This window comes from Gasterosteus aculeatus, chromosome 15 (genome assembly GCF_964276395.1).
Source record: "Gasterosteus aculeatus chromosome 15, fGasAcu3.hap1.1, whole genome shotgun sequence".
In the NCBI taxonomy this organism is placed as follows: Eukaryota; Metazoa; Chordata; class Actinopteri; order Perciformes; family Gasterosteidae; genus Gasterosteus; species Gasterosteus aculeatus.
In genome coordinates, this window is record NC_135703.1 from 14533179 (window position 1) to 14554409 (window position 21231).

Below are 21231 nucleotides of genomic sequence, written 5' to 3' on the forward strand. Positions count from 1 at the left end.
TCCACTCTAACATATTTCATCCTCAACGAACCAAAAAACGAGGAAAACATTGATCAACATAGTTGCTATGTATCTTGAGAAAACAATAAAACAAATAAATAAATAAATAATAACAAGTTAGACATTAGGTATAAGCAAAGAAAAAGAAACATGTAAATAAATAAGAAGATTACTACTATCAAAACAGACCTACGAACTTACAAACAGAGAGGGAAGCATGGTTCTGCTTTTGGGACCACAACTCAAGTGCTGCATTTGTACTTTCTATTATAATTTTCATGTTGTGTTCTTCTCTTCTACTCTTAATTATGAACGTTTTACTCCACTTTATTGATTCATTGTTGAGCTGACCAGCTAAGACAGCTTTATATTAGATCTTAGATTATAATTACAAGACAACTACAGTATATACTAATGTATTACTAACAGATATAAGGGGCCGTTTAGGACTTAACTATTGAGACGCGCTCCCACTCACTAATGAGACACTCACACATAAATACATACATACTCTGTAAACCATGTGCACATACAATTCCTAACACACTTTTATCCATAATTAAGTATTTTATTATCGGGAAGTATTGATAATTGAACTGAAGTAAATAATGTAAATATATCTTTGAATATGTAGGAATAAATGTTAAAACAAAATGTTAAAACAAATACACATACAATCATATTAGTAGTACATGTGTGACTCGAATGTTATATTTACTGTGCTGACAGTCTTCCGGGGAACCAGATGTGTGTAGTTTTACAGGTTTACAGAGTTCAACAAGATATTCTAAAAAGAGACCAGGTGTAAATTCAGCCAATCCCGTTTGATGAATATGCTTTTGGAATCGGATGACAGCAACCCCCTAAAAAGTGTGCATTTTAGGGGGTTGCTGTCATCCAATTTGCAACCATTGGAAGTCGGACCTTTATTTCGAAAAGATGGGACCGGAAGCCGCTTGACGCTCGCACTAGCTCCGGTTTCCTCTCCTGTGGTGTTTTGGTCCGGTCGAGCCCACTCACAAAAATGACAGCAAGGAAGTCCGGCTCACGACTGGAGACCGAGATAGAGCGGTGCCGTTCTGAGAGTCAATGGGACAAGATACCGGAGCTGGTCCGGCAGCTCTCCGCCAAACTCATATCAAACGGTAAGAAACGAGCGCCTCGTCCCGGCTGTTCGCGCACTCGGTGTCTCGGGCCTTCCCTCCGCTCCGAGTCCTCGGTACTTCCTGATAGCGGCGAGCCGGTGCCGGGAGTCCTCCAGCACCGGGACCTCGTTGGAGGCCAGTTAGCTAGTAAAGGTCAAGAGAAAAACACACGCTGGGTTTTCGCCATCTGCGGGCAGCGTGGTGCGTAACGTGTCACACGCACGTACTTTGATTTGGGACACGGAGGACACGGAGGACTCTGAGGACTCGGCTCGTGGTCTGACAACTCTGCCCCGGTGGGTCTCTGCGCCCTCCCGTCCAGCGGACATCGGTCATTCGGTTGATGTCGTCCTTGACAGTAGCGTTATTGTTAATTACTAATAAACTCCTAGCAGAGGACCTTCAGCCCTGTTTGACAGGTCGAGATGCAGCTGATGTTTATACCAGAATAACCCGTTTACCGTCTGCATGCTTCATCTTCTGCGCGTAGACGTTTGACTAAAGTCCCCTAGAGTTTATTGTGGTATATTTTCAAACCCTGTTTTTGCAAATAGCGTCACTGTGTGCTGACATGCGTGATAATACCAGCATGCTAAAGCTGTCTGACTGCTGAATGGTAAACAGCACAACAGCAGCAGGTTAAAAAACAAACACCCCCAATTCCTCAGTGCAATCTGAATCCTTGTATTGAAGGATGAAATCCAAGTTGTTCAACTGTAGAATTCTCTTTTAAATCCATATGAAATCAATGCATCATTTTGTAGATGATGAGGCAACATGTAAACACCGTTATATTCCATCCCACCTTGCAATTTATATTCACCTTATTATCATTACTGTTATTATACCGTTTTAAAATCACAATCACGCATGTATTTACCATCAGAACTCTGTTTCTATACATTGACTTATTCTTTCTCTCGAATCTTTGTATTAAAGAGAGTCTTGTTTTTGCTAGCCCCCATTGGGTACCTTTATTTTAACTCGCTGCATGAGTGGACTCTATACTCCACTTTCTGATCGCACCCATTGTTGAGATCACAAACAGAGAGGGAAGCATAGTTCTGCTTTTCTGCCTGGTGTCGTTAAAATAGCTGCATACAGTTTATGGAGACTAATGCACTTATTAACATTTAATTAAGTTGTTGAGAGATTACCCTAGAAAAGAAGAAATTGTATGAAATAGTTGTGAGCTGTAAGTAAAAAATAAAAATATTTGTAATGGCTTCAGTGAGAGCTAATTTACAGTGGTGGAAGACGAGGAAGAAACTGTGGCCGTTATGGAATTTTTTTTCCTAGGAGGACTGAAGCTCTGGTCACTGACTGCGGTCAGTTACAGGATTTCGAACCGCTAAAATCCGGCACAATCACACCAGGGGTTAAGCTCGTTAGGGTTCTACATAATTCTGACTGGTATGTGTGTAAGCACAGCAGCGCTCTGCAACGTGTTGAGTGTTTATTGCAAACGAGCTGGCCACCACGGTAACCTTCCAAAAGGACACCGTCTCATCAGATAGTCCCTAAAATGTTAACATGAATCTTATTTTGCATTTTATGAATCAATACGTTTTAGCTTGGCTATTGATTGATTCAAGATTGACCTTCATATTATACACCGTGACTCTAGTTTAACCATATACTGCCCGTAACTGTATATTTTGTGCTGAGGCAATTCGCCATGATTGTGTGTGTGTGTGTGTGTGTGTGTGTCTGCGTGTGCATAGATGACCTAGGTGAGTTGTTGCTTGGGGAATGCAAGCTCCAGACGTACCTGAAGGAGAACCCCATGAAACAGGGAGCCAGTCCCAGGGGCCCACGGCCTAAACTGGTGGAGGTCAGGAAACATCTCACTGCTGCTCTGGACCGAGGAAACCTCAAGGTAACTGTGGGTGAAGAGATGGTCAACAAATTGTCTGGGGGATTTTCTGTGGTTTCAAGAAGTCAAACTAACGGAGAGAGGAAATGTGTTTCGGTCCTTCAGGCGGATTACCTCCAGGAGGCCAGTCTGCTGATGGCCAAACTCTGCTATGTGGAGGGAGAACACAGGGACGCGTTAGGTGAGACACACACACACACACACACACACTCCTCTGGTATATTCACTCATATTTAATATCTGTTACTGGGATAATTTTAGGTGACCTTGGTTTTATACTGGTTGACCGAGGAACGTGTTGATTGATAATAATTGGTGTGTTGACAGGTCACTACAGCAGGGTGAACCTGGATGACATGCAGCTGGGAGGAGCTCCTGTGTACAGGCTATCCATGATAGCTGAGGCATATGCTACCAAAGGTAGAAACACACACTTACACGGAGCGTCGTTTGGATCCTTGATTTCAACTGTTGTCAGTTCAGTCGGCTCTAACCAGCGCTCCTGCTTTGCTCCACACGGGGGCAGTACAGGTCACTGCTGTGGAATAAACTGGATTCTGCCGGATGGTTTTGTTGCACACGGTCGCACATCAGGCACCTCTGGTTGCCGTTGAATAATGGATAATTACTTACTGTTCTATTCTTATTCAAGTCTGTGTAATAACATTCTCAAAACCCAAGCAACCATTCCCCATCATTTATAATGGATGACAAATGAATGTGGTTTTCATGAAATATGAATGATGTTTCGAGGCTCAAAGCAGCTTGTTTTAAAACCAATCAGTAGGAGAAAATTGTCACCCGAGGGATCAAAAACTACATCAAATAACTTTATCAAAAAATATGAACTTATGGTTAAAAAGGCCCAAAATGTACATCAGGCACGACTAAGTGACTCGTGGTTATTTGCCACAGTGTGTTCACTGTTTCCCTGTCTCCCCCAGGACTGTGCTTAGAGAAGGTCCCAGCAGCCTCTCCGTCTCTATCCAATAAGAACACTGGGTCGCCCTCGTCCAATAAGAGCACAACGGACCGGGACCAGGAAATCATCACCTGCTATGAAAAGTCCGGAGACATTGCTCTGCTCTACCTGCAGGAGGCTGAGAAGGTACGCGTCGGTTGCATGTGGCTCCGCGTCTTTAGGCGGACCTTTAGTTTTAGGGTTGGAAAGCAGCATACTTTAAGCCAATTGCAGCATTTTGTTTCTAAGCAACACTAAATAACGTTTTAGCACCTGGACCTCCCGAGTGCTTTGCCAATGCTGTACGTGTGTGACGAACGCTCTGCAGACAGTGTGCAAGAATGACCAACCCGTTACCGCCTGTAACCGCCAACTAGTGAACAACACTCCCCCTGTTAGTCTGCACAGAGTCTCAGAGAGGACATTCTCCAACCGACTGAGCTGGCCAACAACACCGAAGTGCAATAAAAGGCAGGAAGATACAAATCAAACCGTACCGACATTCAAATTGTCATCATGAGTTCTATAAAGTCCTGTATGAAATAAAACAAACTTTGGAAGAGTGTTGCTGTCATAGCAAAAAAACAAATGGTACGTGTTATTGTTATCTTTTATATTGTTCATGATATAACAGGTGAGGTATAAAAGGGAACAAAAGGACTACAGTTTCACTGCTTGACACTACGAGGTCACCCCAACAATTGTGCACTGAACATACAAACCTAAAGACGGATATACTTGAATATGTTGTTATATATAAGTTAATATAATGTTATGTCATCAACTTTATCGTTAAATGTTTCACTTTTTAAGAAAACACACAGTACATTGTTGTACGTCATTACCTTGCATCGCCTAATAATGCGTAAATATGTCGTTATAATGGAATACTTGTCAGTGTTTAATTTCTCAAGGGGTGGCAGCAATACGTTGCCGTAGGAAATATGATGAGTTCTAGGATTTTTTTAAAATGTCATTCTCGTATCAAAAGTCCATTGAGGTTTAGAGCTGCGCGTTTCATCTCTAAAATGTCAAAGAGTGGCGACAAATTACATTACATTACATTACATGTCATTTAGCGGACGCTTTTATACAAAGCGACGTACAATAAGTGCATTTCAACCATAGGATACAAACTCAGGAGAACAAGAAACAAGAAAGTGCAATTTCCTCAAATAAGCCAATTTACAATTTGCTATAGATGAGTGACGTTACAAGTACAATTTAAGTGCTACAATTTGTTAGTCTTTAGTCGAGGTCTGAAGAGGTGTGTCTTTAGTTTGCGGCGGAAGATGTGAAGGCTCTCTGCGGTCCTGGTGTCTTCAGAGAGCTCGTTCCACCATTTCGGCGCAAGGACAGCGAAGAGTCGAGACCTAGTCGAGTGTTTTGCTCTCAGTGAGGGAGGAACGAGTAGTTTTGCAGATGCAGAGCGGAGAGTGCGGGTCAGGATGTCGGGTTTGACCATGTACTGGATGTAAGCTGGACCGATCCATTCACAGCATGGTACGTGAGCACCAATGTTTTGAACTGGATGCGGGCGGCCACCAGTGAAGAGAGCGGAGGAGTGGAGTAGTGTGGGAGAATTTCGGAAGGTTGAAGACCAGTCGAGCTGCTGCATTCTGGATGAGCTGCAGAGGTCGAATGGCGGTAGCAGGGAGACCTGCCAGGAGGGAGTTGCAGTAGTCCAGGCGTGAGATGACAAGAGCCTGAATCAGTACCTGCGCTGCCTTCTGAGTGAGAAGGGGACGTATTCTCCTGATGTTGTAGAGAGTGTATCTACAGGATCGCGTTGTCGCGGTGATGTTGGGAGTCAGGGAGAGTTGGCTGTCGAGTGTGACGCCGAGGTTCCCAGCGGTTAAAGTGGGCGTTAGTACGGAGTTCCCAAAGTTGACTGTCATGTCATGGGTAAGCGAATCTTTTCCGGGAAAAAGAAGTAGTTCAGTCTTGTCGGGGTTGATTTTCAGATGGTGGGCGGACATCCACTGAGAGATGTCAGTTAGACAGGCAGAGATCCGAGCCGCCACCTGGGTGTCCGAGTGAGGGAAATGCACATAGCATGTGCAGCAAGTAGCTAGTCTCGTTTGGACCGACCAGCGGTCCATAGCCCAAGAAGTCTCTCATAGCCCAAAGTAACTCGCACATCCAGGCTGCCAAGTGCTTGCTTAGTTCACATTTCTCATACATGAATACATTACATTTGTTTAATAGGCCTCTGTTGAAATGAAATAGTTTGAGTGAGCCAATTTGAATCTTGCTGTTATAAAATGATATCAGGCCGACTGTTTCCCCTGAAAATGTATTTTCCAAGATCATATACACACAGACACACAAGTGTATTCTGTTGTTGACACAAGCATAAATCTGCTGATGACTCCCACAGCTCATTGTTTTTAGTTCGCCCTGCTTTCATTGCTTTGGCCGCAGATGCGGATCAAACATGAAAGAAAACCTTTTGCTTTGATATTAACTGCATTGGCAGGCAGAATCTTCCGCATAATTGATTTAGTTCAGAAGGCATTCAGGCAGATCTCTCTCTGCGATTTTCTGTTGATACTTGTATTTCTTTCTGTCTGTCTCTGCAGGCCTTATCAGCAGGAATTCAGAACCGCAGCCCGAAGCCCGGCCCGACCGCCCAAGACCTGGAACTGGGCTACTTCCTGGAGACAGGCCTGCAGAGAGCCCACGTCATCCACTTCAAGAACGGGTGAGAAAGGGAAGCAGGTGGTGCCCGATAGATGATCAGATAGACAGAGATTTACCTGTCAATCACTTTAAAAACCGATGTTATGAAGACAATCAGACACGTATTTCAGTATTTACACCCGTTGTGGAAACTCTCTTTGAAAGTGTAGCATGAGATATGAAGAACTTTAGCTTAACAACCTACCTTTTCTGTTACATCTTGCAAAGTGACAAAGGTTTCTATCTGCTAGTCACGCTACTGAATGTTCACCTTTACACTCACACGTAGATAGAAACTTGAAAATGTTTTGGACATGAGTTGGATTATGCACACATCTGTTGTGAGATATCTTCCATTTCACACCTCACACACAGTACAGACTCTAACAAGTGTCCCTCTTCCTGTTTCCTCACTGCATTGCCATAGCAACCTGACACAAGGCGTGGGCCGTTTTCGGGAGATTCTTCGGGCTGTTGAGAACAGAACCACCCAGAGCCTCCGCATGGTGAGGGGTGATGGGTCGGGGGCGTTTTAATTCTGCTCTGAAATGAGTTTTATGGAATAATATGTTTATTTGATTTCTTGTCTGGCTACCTCAGGAAGGGATTAAACAATATACGAAGTAGATATATCGTGTGTTATGTTCTAAATCCTTAGGCTGGCATGAAGAACTTGTAACTTGTAATTAAGTGGTTTTGAACCTGAGTGCAAATGTCCTTCGAGTCCAATTCAAAACCCACCACAAGTCAACTTAACATTTTATTTTGATTGTGTGTGTGTGTTATGAAGCAGTCTGTACAATTGTTATATCATGAATACAACGTTCTTCATTCTAAGTAGACAGATTGCTGCTGTGTTGGTTCCATCATTTCCAAATGTGTTTGTGTGTTTGTGAATGCAGACCATCGCCAGACAGCTTGCAGAGATCTTGCTCAGAGGAATGTGCGAACAGAGTTACTGGTCTCCTCTGGAAGACCCGCCCACCGTGTCGCCATTGGATGATCCAACACGGCAGGGACACACTCACACCAAGAACTACAGCTTAAGCCGACGCCCACGCGTGTACTCGGGAGAGAAGTAAGTGATAATGTGTGTGCGTTGATGCTAAAGTTGGAATACGGTGGAAAAAAACCAACGTCTCTAAAATTAAATTACGTTTTTAAGTTTTCTTTCCTAAATTGTCTTTCCCTTTCCGTGATTGTGACTCCCTCGGGGGATTTCTCTCAGTCTGTTTTGCCCTAAGGAGAACACAGAGGAGGCTCTGCTGCTGCTGCTCATCAGTGAGTCCATGGTAAGCACAAACACCTCTAAAGCTGTGGGTCGTCCCCTCGGGCTTGGAAACTGTTCCTTAACCCCCCCGTGTGTCTGTGCGTGCTCAGGCTAACAGGGACGCCGTCCTGAGCAGAATCCCTGAACACAACAACGATCGCATCATCAGCCTGCAGTCTGCGTCGGTGGTGTACGACCTGCTGACTATAGCTCTGGGCAGGAGAGGGCAGTATGAGATGCTGTCAGAGGTTAGTAATCCCTCGGTGGGCTGCAGACCCGCAGGCACAGAACTGGATACAACCGTAGTATTAAATCACACTTTAATTTATTTCTTCTCACATGTATTTCCCCAAACAAATGAGTGTGTTTACAATCCAATTTGCTCTAAAATGGCTGTAGAAGAATCACTGGATGAAATGGGTCCCGTGTGTCTAGTGTTTGGAGAGAGCCATGAAGTTTGCCTTTGAGGAGTTCCACTTGTGGTACCAGCTCGCCCTGTCGCTGATGGCAGCTGGGAAATCAGCTCGTGCCGTTAAAGTCCTTAAGGAGTGTATTCGTCTGAAGCCTGACGACCCCACCATCCCGCTGCTGGCTGTCAAGCTGTGCATCGGGCCGCTGCACTGGGTAAGGGAGGAGCGTCCCGCAGACACACGGCGAAGCATCACAGCTGTTAACCCTTCCCTTAAATACCTTTCTGTTTCTAAAACGATATGTTTTGACTCCATTCTTTCTAATTGGATGTCTGTGTACTCCCACTACCCAGTTAGACGAGGGTGAGTGCTTTGGGAAGATTGTGATTGACATGGGGGAGAAAGCAGCGGAGTTCAGAGCCAAAGGCTTCTTGGCCATCGGGCTGGTTTACAGCCTCAAAGCCACCGACGGTAGGTCTCTCTGTGTGTGTTGCGTCTGTTGTGGAAAGAATGATATTTAAGTACACTGACAGGCATTAGAACTCAGAGGTCAGGTAAAGTGGCCTCAATGTAGGAGATTTGGGAGATTTCCCCGTTTGCTCACCTGAGGGACGAGAACAAAGAAAGCGAGTCACGTATCTCACTTTAAATGAGAAAACAAAGAAGGCACAGCATGCATCCATTTTTGTTTCCTGTTCACTGTATGATGTTTCTCATGAAAACACCGTGTCTCTCCTCCGGTCCCTGCGTCGGTCTCTCTGGAACTCTTCAGCATCATTGCGAAGCACACAGGAGGAGTACCAGAGGAAAGCTTTGGGAGCCTTCCAGAGGTTGGGACTGCGCCATGCCGCTCGCCGCTTCTCTTTTACACCCACATTTCACTCATTTTGCTTTTTCACTGCACTAACTGCTTCTCGGTCCTACAAAATGGAATTCACTATCTTATCAATCCATTACGTTTGCTGGTATTATTTAAATCTTATGTCTGATTGTACCTTGCTGCCCTTTTACGTTTCTGCTTCTGAAGCGACCTGATTCCCACATATGGATCTTTAAAGTCTTAAGAAATATATTTTTTTTTATTTAGCACATCTGAGCTCGAACGATCTGTCTCTTTCTGCAGAGCTCAGAGTCTATCCCCTACCGACCATCTAGCAGCCTTCTACTTGGCGCTGCAGCTTGCTGTGTCCAGACAGGTAACACAATCTTAAGTAATAACAGCCTGACAAACATGGAGGCCAAACAGAGCGAGTCAGGCTGCATCAGGAAATAAGACACCTGTCACTTGATAAAGGGCTTTTTTTTACCCCGACTCTGGTGAAAACCCGTAGTGTGTGTGTGTGTGTGTGTGTGTGTGTGAGTGTAGATCCCAGAGGCACTAGGCTATGTACGGCAGGCGTTGCAGCTGCAAGGGGACGATGTCCACTCCCTTCATCTGCTCGCCCTGCTGCTCTCTGCTCAGAAGCACTACCACGACGCCCTCAATATCATAGAGATGGCTCTGTCCGAGTACCCAGAGAACTTCAAGTGAGCTACCACAAGGCTTCATCTAAAGCACACACAAATCGTCTTTATTCCCGCGTGGGGTTTATGTGTGTGTTGCGTGTCGTAGTCTGCTGTATACCAAGGTGAAGCTGGAGTCCATGTGTAGAGGGCCGGAGGAAGCTTTGCTCACCTGCAAACACATGCTGCAGATCTGGAAGAGTTTTTACAACCTCACCAACCCCAGGTACACAAACCAACACACACACCCACTCGCTCTCTTGCATGAGAGGTAATGTGAGATGTAATGTGTGAATCAGTCAAGTGTGTATTCAATCTGCAATTTATAATGTCTACAATTCTATCCGGCCGCGAGAAAATATGATCTCATAATTGTTCCGCTGGTCAACAGGACGCACGCGGCTAATACTTAAAGTCTGAAAACAGATAGAGACAGTGCAGTTTTTGAGTTTCTGTACCCATTTGTGTACAGGTAAGTGTGCAAAAGTAGATATCTCTGTATCAGGAATCAGGAAACATTTATTAGCCAAAATATGTCAAACATACAAGGAATTTGTCTTGGCGGTTAGTGCGCGACAGTAGACAGACAAGACAACAGTGCACAAGTAATAAAATAAAGTGGAATGAAATGCTAATGCAATGGGTTAGTAGAATAAGGCTAAGGCTATGGGTTAGTATAAAACAAGGGAATAAAGTTAAAAATTTTAAATATTAAAAAGTTAAAAAGAAAAATATTAAGCATAAGTCCACTAACAAACAAGTAACAGAACAAACAAGTAACAGATAGAGAGAATATGTAATATATTGGTATTGGTGCATAATATGAAGTTGCAACAACAATAATTGACAATTAATTGACAAAATTACAAGCCTCACATAAATAAAATTATAAATAAAAAAATACACTTTATTTGTTTTATTTTCTTTAAAATAGAGCGTATTAAAGTTAAAGATTAACAATACTTTTTGAAGGTAGGTTTCATAACAGCGAATCTCAAAATAGGAACTGGTTTGTGTGCTTCAACCCTCTTCGATGCAGTGATGAGTAAATCTCCGCTTTGTAACCACCTGACAGAGCTGCTGCTGTTTGAAGAAAGTGGATGTACTCATGTTTGTTTTTGTGCCAGTGATTCTGGGCGGGGCAGCAGTCTGTTGGACCGAGCCATGGCAGACAGACGACAGCTCAACGCCATGACTCTGCCCGACTTCAGCGACCCAGACACGGGTAGGCGCACACACACACACACACACACACACACACACACACACACACACACACACACACACACACACACATTCACTCCTATTGAGAACCTCCCCAGTGAATCTAATCCAATTGTGCTGATTAATTTTCAGTGATCTAATAGTGACCATATTTCTGTTTTTGTACAGTTGTCAATTATGATTTGATTTTGGAAATTGCATCAAGAGGGAGATGTGGCTCCAGTTTCTTGTTTTTGTATTGAAACATTCTACCTCATTTCAAGGGAAAACATTTTCCAAACTCCAATTCTGCATCTGGCTCATTCTTTTCTTCTTATTCCTTTTTGGTTATCAGTTACTATGTGTCACAAAAATGATGAACTTTCCAATGTGAGAGAATTTAAGCGCGTGCAGATTGACAACCACTGACCTGTAGGATTTCCCTTTCTTTATTGCTGGATTAATTTAACCATCTTTCTGTTTTATTACCTTTTTTTTACAGTCTCAGGTTCTTCCACGTCTCACTCTGGTTCTGAACCGGTCTCCCCCACCTCCCCATCCACCATCTCCACCCTCTCCTCCCCACTGTCCTCCCCTGCCTCTCCTGTCTTCATCTTCCAGCCGCCTCCTCTTCCTCCACCCAAAAACCCATCCTTCCTCCCTCCTCTTCCTCCGCGTCCTCCTGCACCCACTAGGACTCAGTCCTTTTGCAACCACGTCTGTCTCCGACAGCTCTCCTCCAATTGTAATCCGCCTCCACGTGCACTTGGCCTGTAGCATGGTGTGAAGAGTGACCTTTGGGCGATTTGCTTATCGATTGACGTGTGTTTATTAATGAGAGCGTTTTCAGTGTGTTTTGCTAATGGAGCTCGTGTTAGATGTCTTTGTAAGTAATGTATTGCGTTATTATATGTTAACATTTAGATTCATTCTTTCACTACACTAACTAGAGAAATATCACACAAGCAAATCTAATACCATACATTGATTGGTAGGTCATGTTTCTGATATTCTGATATATTTGTTATCTGTATATTGTTACCAAGGCGGTGCAGTTTGTCCAGATCACAGAGGAACAGATGAGGCAGAATTCTCCTTACCAATTATCCACAGAGCATCGGCTTCATTTGAGAGAGCGAGCCACCCACTGATTGGATTCCCCTTACTCTCCCTGAGACCGTAGACCAGGGGAACCTGGAGTTTGACCTGTTTGACACTTACGGAAGGCTGCTTGTGCTTCTGTGTCACACGTCATCTGTCAGACCTGCCGTGAAGCTAACGCGTAAAAATAAGTCTTTGGCTGTGGGAGTGGAGTTGCACCTCGATGGATCTGCTGCAGTCGCTTTGTGTGTGTGTTTTTTCTTTTTGCTTCTCTCAGGTGACTCACACACGCGCAGTTGACACATGTAGGATTTTGAGATCAGTGGGGTTCTTTTTTTAAGCTTTTGAAAATGAGTTTTTCATATTGCAGCTTTACGGTCTCTTCGCATCTCTCTATCTGCTTTCACCTGCTCTCTTGTTTTTGCATCTTCCTCCTTTCTCTATCTGGGTTTCTGTGAGGATTACACATTTGAACCGACATGAATTGCCTGGCTCCTCGGTTCCTCCCCTATGCTGCCTCTCCTTGTAGCCTTCTCCTCCACTAATGAGGTTTGCTCTGGAAAATGCTGGTTGTTATTCCGTTAAATCATTTATCTGCATAGAAGAGTCATTTTTCTCAATTATCCATAGAACAATTAGATGATTTAAAACCATGGCGATAAGGCAATCACGTCCCGAATTTCCATCCCAATGAAGAATAAAAGTAATGTTACTCTGAGCTGCCTTGTTTTGAACACAACAAAAAAGCTCTGTGAGTAATTAAGCTGAAAAAGATGAGCCCTTCTCACAGTATTAGTTCATTGCACATTATTACCATTACTAGTTTTTTGAACCCATTAGTTCATAAAGTGTGGAAGCCGCTTGTCTGGTGTTATGTGGTCTAAACGCTGCTGTGACGGATGAAAACCTCCTCATCAGGCTCGACTCTTTCTGGAGTCAGAGTTCTCTCTTTTTTTCTTTTTTACTCGTAATAATTCTGATATTTTTCTGTCTCGACCTTTCTTGCAATCATTAATGATTGTCCTTCTGTTTTGATTTTCCATCCCTCCGTTGTTTTCAAGGCGGTCTTCAGGACGCTAACACTCTTGGTTTTTCCTCCATGTTTTCTGTTTGTAAGTAGCCATCTAACCTCCATCTAACCTCTCTTTTTTCTGTTGTTCGATCTGTCTTTTGGTCCTGACGAGGTACTGACATGTGTACGATATCTGCAGAAAGGAAACATGTACATGCCTCCTCTGCTTTCATTTCATGTCTGCAGCCAGTTTCCAGGAAATTTATGCTGAATTCCTATCAAATTGGCGCCTTATGACAATACACGATGTCATAAGGCTTTTAGTTTTTGTTGTTTCTGACTTCCTGACTATAGTCATTTACACTTAAAGATTCTTTGAGAGCACACCAAAGCAAAATAAACAACCAACGCAAAATGAAAATCCCAACAAGAAGCACCTGGCCAAATTATTCTTAAATCCTACTTTTTTTTTCAGAAAAAGTATAACCAGAACTTTTTCTGACTCGCCCCTCAGGGTTTCTATAGTGCCGGTATTTTCCTTCTAAATATCCAATCGACACATTGTCTTAAGGATTAGGGGCACAAATAGCATGAGTGAAAGCAATCCATACGCTAACAGACACCAACTCTTTCACCGCTTTCATCACTGCGTGGAAAGCACTGCGTGTGCCTCACAGACGCCCAAAAGAAACCTGTCGGAGGCATCGACTTCACGGTGCATGATTAAAACAAACGGACTGGATAAATGAGGAAATTGATTTAAAAAATGTGCAGTGCGTTGTTTTTTTTTAACTAGAGTAGATTGTTAGTTACAAATATTTGTCAGGAATGTTTGTTTACACAATCGCTATGTAAGTTATTTGGGATTTCATCAATATGAGTTTAACGAAGGCAACAATACTTGTTTTGTTTCCACGTTCTGTTTGAATGTTCTGAACTAGTCTGTGCTGCTGCATGCTGCCATTTAACAACTAATTCTTCCAAAAAGCCCTTTAAATCAGCTCAAACCAGCTCAACTTTAAATATATTACAAATTTGATATTCAAATCATATTTTTATTTTTCACACTTATCTTTTACAAATGGGTGGTTCCTCGCCTTTTATTCAGAAATACACATTTCATATCAACGTGGGTTAAAGCAGTATTTTGGAATTTAGAATCCATATAGGCTATAATAGTATTATGGGCGACTGTGGGTGAGGGGGGGAGCACGGTCGTCCTCCAATCAGACGGTTGTCGGTTTGATTCCAGGCTCTGCTAACCCGCATGTCGATGTGTCCTTGGGCAAGACACTTAACCCAACATTGCTCCTGTAGCTGTGTGAATGTTAGTTACTGATGGCAGGTGTCACTGTGTGTGGTTCTCCTGTCATCAGTGTATGAATGGGTGTGAATGATGTCATGTAGTGTTAAAGCGCTTTGAGTGGTTGGAAGACTAGAAAAGCGCTATACAAGTACAGTCCATTTACCATATTAGTATTATTATGTCACACAGAACCGATCACAATGGATTAAGTTATCATTGTTTAGACAATATTTATCAGCTTAACGTGACATGTTATTTCAAATTATGCCTGAAAACATGGAAAGAACAGCTAAAGGTTTCTAGAGGTTTTGAGTCGGCTGTAACTGAGTTACTCTGGAGGGATCGTGTACACGTAAGTAGACGATGGGGGATGAGGGGCATTTAAAAAACGGACATGTATGTTTCATGTTACATTAGAAAGATATGACAATGGCTTGGAGGCAGACATCATATCATGGTTCACGCTCACACATCTGCAATGCTCATCTGCGTTCCCACGCGGCCCCATTCGGACCCAATAATCTGATGCAATTGATACGCACTTCTTTCATTTACTGATCCACAGAGTGCAGATTGACGCGGTGTTCACGCATGCATTCATTCCCACCTGGTTGAGCTCATAACACGGTGTATTTCAGCCTGTGGAATGTGTGGACTGATTTAAGGGCTTTAGGCAGGAACAGCAGCGTGATGCCAATGCAGGCCGTCACTATTGGGCGTTTAACTTCACCCAAACACTCCAGATTTCACTGGTACTCTCCTCTTTTCTGTCGGCGGGGGCGTGAAATCCGTGTGTTTGGCTGAATTGAAATGCCGCGCTGTAGCACACGGCTGCTTCACATTAGTGCAGTAGTTAGTCGGTATCTCCAGGAGACGTGTGTAATGGTTTGATTCCCCCTCCAGGCTCGGTTCATGCCACATCCATAGCAGCCAGCCGCGTGGAGCAGGCCCTGTCGGAGGTAGCCTCCTCCCTGCAGAGCAGTGCCCCCAAACACGGACCCATGCACCCCTGGATGACCCTGGCTCAGATCTGGCTGCACGCAGGTATGCACACGTACATACATGCCGCATACGTGTGAGAGTAACATAAAGCACTGGGCTGTGGTTTTGAAAGGAGTTGATTTGGGTTTCTCATACGGAATCCATTCACATAGTTTAAACCTTTTGTTGATGTGCTGCCATTGCTTCATTTAAAGGGGGTCTCGTGGTAAAAAAAAAAAAGGAAGAGGATCAGCTTTTCTGATTTTCTGAAGATGAAGAAGGAGAAAACATTTCCGGTTGAGGTCAGATCGATTAGTGTCGCCTAGTTCTGCCCAGAGGAGTCAGAAAGAAAACCTTTCCAGTGTATTAGTATTAAGTATATTTCTTACACTTGGAGTAATAGACTACTCTCTACTCCACCACGTATGGCGCGCTACATACGTTATCGTCCTCCTAGCATCAAGAACATGCCGGGCCGTGTATAACAGCAGATTAGACTTGCTCTCATTTCTGCATCCCCAGCAGACACAAACATAAGCAGACTGAAGAGTGCACATAAACATGTAGACAGAGAGCGCACACACACACACACACACACACACAGCTGCTTGTGCTTCCATTTATCTGTCCAGCTGCTGTATGTCAGAGGTGGTCATTTCCAGCTTCACGACTGCGCTAATATAATCATTCAATCACAGGACAGACAAGCAGACGGTTCAAACTCATTTCCCCTGTTTCTCTCTCTCTATACACATTAGATGACCTTGATACTGGAGTGTTTTTCATTTTGTTGTTGGAGGGAGAAAACTTGAGCGCTGCTTTTTCTCTCTCATGTTCTGCTTCCCCCTTTAGCAAAATGGAATGATTTCACCCTCAATACATTTTGCTTTCTGCTCGACGCTCATTGTTTGAACAAATCATTTTCATTTGCAAGGTATAAGATGTTTCTTGGGAAACGGCAGCATGGTCCTCGTACAAAACAGCGACAGCTAGCGACCGTTGTCTTCATTGACTATGTACGATACGTGATATGCAAAGTGTACTAGTCACACAGTTACACGCTCTCCTCCTCCAGCCGAGGTGTACACCGGCATGTCGAAGCCTGCAGAGGCCTCGGCCTGCACGCAGGAAGCCTCCAACCTCTTCCCCACGTCCCATAACGTGCTGTACATGAGGGGGCAGGTCGCTGAACTAAGGGGCAACGTAGACGAGGCCAAACGCTGGTATGAAGAAGCCCTGTCCATCAACCCGACGCACGTCAAGACCATGCAGAGACTGGTAAACACACACACACACACACACCGGGCAGCTTGAGACATGAATAAACGTCAGTATCAGCATGGATATGAGGGCGCATGCGCTTAATGCACATTCTGCATAGAAAGAGAGAGAAAATAGTGTCTCTGTTCTCTTCTCTCGCTCTCTTCTTCCTATTGGCTGAGTCCCAGTTGGAGTCAGTCACATGCACTTGGAGGTGTGTGTGTGTGTGTCCCCCCCCCCCCCCCCCCCCTTCTCCCCCATCAATGGCCGTTCAACAATGGTTATGGTTCATGGAACATTCTCAGAGAGCCTTTTGTCTCAGCGGTGACTTGCCATGCTCCATTTTCCCTAAATGGAATTAACTAAATAATGTGTTACTGTCATACATATATTTTCAAACAATTCTTTAAACTCAAACGTTTAAAGTCACACAAAGCACTCTGTGCTTTATTTCCACAGCAAAATTCATAAATCCCTCATAAGTGAGACATCAGAAAATGTACTACATAAATAGTTAACTTCCTTTTTTTTCGCCCAGGCATTTGAGAGAACATTGAACACCATCAAAGTTTGTACAATCGAGAGGAAAGAAGAGCCACTATCTACTTCACAGGGACTCATTTCTCTAGCTGATTATTCTAGAATGTGAGGAGGAATACCAGCGTTGAAATGCGCCTGCAGAGATGTAACGTACCGTTCAGGGCTGCACTTTTGTTGAATACACATATATGTTGTTACATTTGGTCAAACGTGAATCAAAGCCTACTTTTAATGGAAGAATGGAGGAAACCCATGTTTAGTCTGCTGTGTGGGGAAGCTGATGAGCGGGAGAGGTGTGTGTGTGTGTTTCTGCATGGTGGTGTGTCAGCGGGAGGAGGCTGTGCATCCCACAGTTTACCCGGCGGAGGGGAGGGAGCGTGTAGGACCTGTTCATTTGCTGCCCCATGGTCACATATTGCTCGGTGACTTGTCAGTGATTAACCTTCTACAATAAAAGTGGTGCCACCAAGAATTAGCAGCACCGGCGTCTGCGTTCAAATGCGCAGCGGTAACGTTCTCCCTCCACCCTCCTTGTTCCTCCTCTTTCCTCCTCCCTTCTCTCTGTACCACTCGACAGGGTCTGATTCTTCACCAGCTGCAGCGCTACAGTCTGTCAGAAAAGGTCCTGAGGGACGCTGTGCAGGTCAACAGGTGTGTGTGCGCAATGTACCCGATTGTCATATCTTAGCACAAATATTCTTAGTGGGGAATATATTTTCCTCATTTCCATTTTTTTCTCCTCCTATTGATTTCTCTTCTCCTTCCTATTGTCCTTCTCCCGTATCTTCTCTCTCCCATCACCCTGCTTCATACGATCTCCTCCCCCCTCTTCTCTCCTTCTCTCCTGCCTCCTCAGCACGGCTCATGACGTGTGGAACAGCCTCGGCGAGGTGCTGCAGGCTCAGGGAAACGCTGCCGCTGCCACCGAGTGTTTCCTCACTGCCTTGGAGCTGGAGGCCAGCAGCCCCATTCTGCCCTTCACCATCATACCCAGAGCGCTATGAAACACACACACACACACACACACACACACACACACCTCCTTCACAGCTGTAGCCTCAGTACTTTAACACAGTGGCACATGTGACGGACCTGTATGCTGACACCCAGTAAGCCTGCATGCCATCTACACACACCTGCCGTACCACTACTGTAAATACACACACACACACACACACACACACACACACACACACTGAGAAGCTTCCCCTTAGTCCACCCATCCTTCCCACTTTCTGTGGCTGTGTGTGTGTGTGTGTGTGTGTGTGTGTGTGTGTGTGTGTGTGTGTGAGTGAGTGTGTGGCTGTGTGTGTGTGTGTGTGTGTGTGTGTGTGTGTATGTCGCCCATTTCTCTGTATGTGTGCGTGTGCCAACATGTTGCCTGTGCGTCTCTGTCTGGCCGTACTTGACTTGTAGTGTGTTTCTGTTCATGACTGTTTGAAGATGTAAATAAGGTCAAAGGAGTTGAGAATTCAGAAGCCTGAGAGTTTACATTTTGTTTACATGTTATTTAGTCCATTAGAGTTTCCTTTACGAGCCAAATGTTACTGATAATCCCAACACACAAACACACGCTCTGTGTTTATGCAAAGAGGCTCGCGGTTACTTTTTGGCTCGGTCTCTGCCTGAGAGACCCGATCAACAAAGACTGTCAAGTTGAAATGCCAGAAAACACACAGCAGATCAGATTTAGAGCCGCTGATGTTCAAAGGACGGCTGCATATTTGTAAATAAAGCATGTTCTCTCTCATGAACGGCCCTTACATGCTATTTTTGTTCTATTTTCTGTCTATTAACATGACATTCTACGATTTTACATTCCATTTGACGAAAGGAGTAATTCAACATGTTGAAAAATGTAAATCTCGTGATTTGGGAGTGGAATTAACTGTTCAATGTGAATCTTTGCAGAGTGAGCATATTGCTGTAAAACAAATCCCGTCTTTGAATGAATACATGCTTTTGATCTGTTGGGGACAGCTGATTAGTTTTTTGCATGATCAGCGGTAGTTCCGATAGATGAAGTCAAACAGAAACAAGATCCTGCTGCTGGTAACCAGCTAAACTTCTAACCAATTGGAATAAAAAACTCCCATGTGCCATATAAATATGTGTTAACCAATTGTAATTAATAATGGAATTTGCTCCACACATGCTCTTTAAAATCAATTGATTCTATGTGTAAATGCAACCAGTGAGTGTGTTGTCTTTATGTTCCGCCCCACTTATGTTAAATACAACTAGATGAATATACTTTTTTTTTTCTCCAATTAATTATAAATACAAAGGATTGCTGTTGTATATTTGATTGTTCCAATGTATTATTAATGCTATGGTTTTGAAAAGTAAATTATAATTCTATTTTCTTGAAAGAGATGTTACTGAGAAGCATTTAGAGGAAATAAAAGGATGAAGTGATGCGTCTGTTGTGTGAGCTCAGTTCTGTGCAGTTAAAGAACGTTCAGCAGGACAGAGACAATAAAAGTGGTTAAAACCTCGGGGGCGACTTTGTGCCTTGAATTGTCATAATATAGTATCTCAAACAATGAAGCATATTTAGGTTGTGTTATAACTTGTTCTGACGGTGATTAATATATTTGAGCACATCTCTGATTACATATATACTGAAAATCTTGCTGATATTTTTTTCTTGCAGGTCCAATGTTAACAGTGGGAAAAGCATTTAGTAAAAAGTCCTATTCTTAACACCATTATTACTGAACGTGTCTAAAAGATTAAACCAAATTTCATAGTATTTAGATGGATCAAAAAACGCCATTTTGTGGTATGTCAAAAAAAGATCAGATGGGGTGTGTCTGCTGCAAAGGGTTAATCGGGCCACCTGTGTGGCGTCGCTCTCGCTGCGACCTCGGTGTGTGTTACTCCCCCCGGTGTGCGTCTGTCACTGCGTCGGTGTGTCCTCTTTGTGTGTTTTTATATAAAAGGATTACAACGCTGACAGGCTTTGTCCCAGAGTGTCAGGAAGGCGCCGTCCACCTTCAGGTTCTCAGGTGACACTAACTCACTAACTGCGGGTCCCCTGGAAGGTCACGACCTCGGCCCTCAGGCATCACTCCGTACACTTACAAGTGCGATGAACATATCGGCGCCGTCATCAGACTACGTGGCGCCATCTTAACACCCCCTGCGGCACATGTACTCTGCACTTTGTATATTTGACTATAGTTACTGCTGACACTTGTTTACTTTTACTTTTGTCCAAAGTAAACGGGCCGTACTTTGTAAAATGAAGCTTGGTGAATTTCATGAATGGCCATTCCAGACAGAAAAGGACAAAGAACTAATGACATGAACCAAATATTTGCGCCATACAAAGACGTCCAACACTAAAATACACGCACCCCCCTCACCCGCCTCCCGTCAGGTGAGAAGCTGAAATATTGATGTGGTTGGAAGCTGCAGCCAGCAGAGGGATTTTGTATGTATGTGTGTGAGAAACAGGCTTTTTCTAAATGTGTGTGAGATTAATGACAGAATCCTCTGAACTGGAGACGCTGAAAACGTTTGAGTGGCGGCTGGCAAACAGCAAGATATAGTACCTCACTCTTTACAGACTGAGCCACCAACTGTGTGGCTCAGTCTTCGTTTCTACGCGTGTCTGCATCATCAGAATCCTCAGCTGCAGCGGATTTATTCTAGGAAGTAGCATCTGTACAAACAGCGTATTATCCTTCTTGTTGACATCGCTCTGCGCTCTTCTTTGTGCGACTGTAAAACAACTTCCGCTGGCTTCATTTGCTGAAGAGACGACAGCAGCTTTGGAATCAGAGTGGGGTGGAGAGGATTTTAGGAGATTCAATGGGTTTTAAGATGCATTTTGAATTGGTCTCTTTTCAACCCTTGTTCTAGTCTCCCGCAAGTCCTGGATTTCTATAATTGTCTTTCGACCCCCCCTCCTCCTCCTCCTCCTCCTCCCTACCCACACTTGTCTATCTTGCGCTCTCCTCAAACTCCAGCTTT

General features: G+C 43.9%; 1 protein-coding gene across 4 annotated transcripts; it reads left to right on the forward strand.

Annotated features, from left to right (window-relative positions):
* Positions 1–922: 922 nt before the first annotated feature.
* On the forward strand, positions 923–19748 carry ttc7b (tetratricopeptide repeat domain 7B). 4 transcript variants are annotated; one of them, XM_078089045.1, is made up of 23 exons: positions 947–1145; positions 2870–3024; positions 3127–3202; positions 3349–3441; positions 3966–4129; positions 6565–6686; positions 7092–7170; positions 7567–7742; positions 7893–7956; positions 8045–8182; positions 8370–8558; positions 8698–8815; positions 9117–9174; positions 9468–9540; positions 9711–9871; positions 9957–10073; positions 10975–11072; positions 11553–11795; positions 13213–13263; positions 15373–15513; positions 16526–16728; positions 17828–17901; positions 18107–19748. In XM_078089045.1, the coding sequence occupies exons 1-23, from the start codon at positions 1025–1027 to the stop codon at positions 18252–18254; spliced, it is 2862 nt and encodes a 953-aa protein (XP_077945171.1). In that variant the 5' UTR covers positions 947–1024; the 3' UTR covers positions 18255–19748. The 4 variants fall into 4 exon arrangements, with proteins under 4 accessions (XP_040055177.2, XP_077945171.1, XP_040055176.2 ...); XM_040199243.2 differs by lacking the exon at positions 11553–11795 and having other exon boundaries at positions 923–1145; XM_040199242.2 differs by lacking the exon at positions 13213–13263.
* Positions 19749–21231: the final 1483 nt, after the last annotated feature.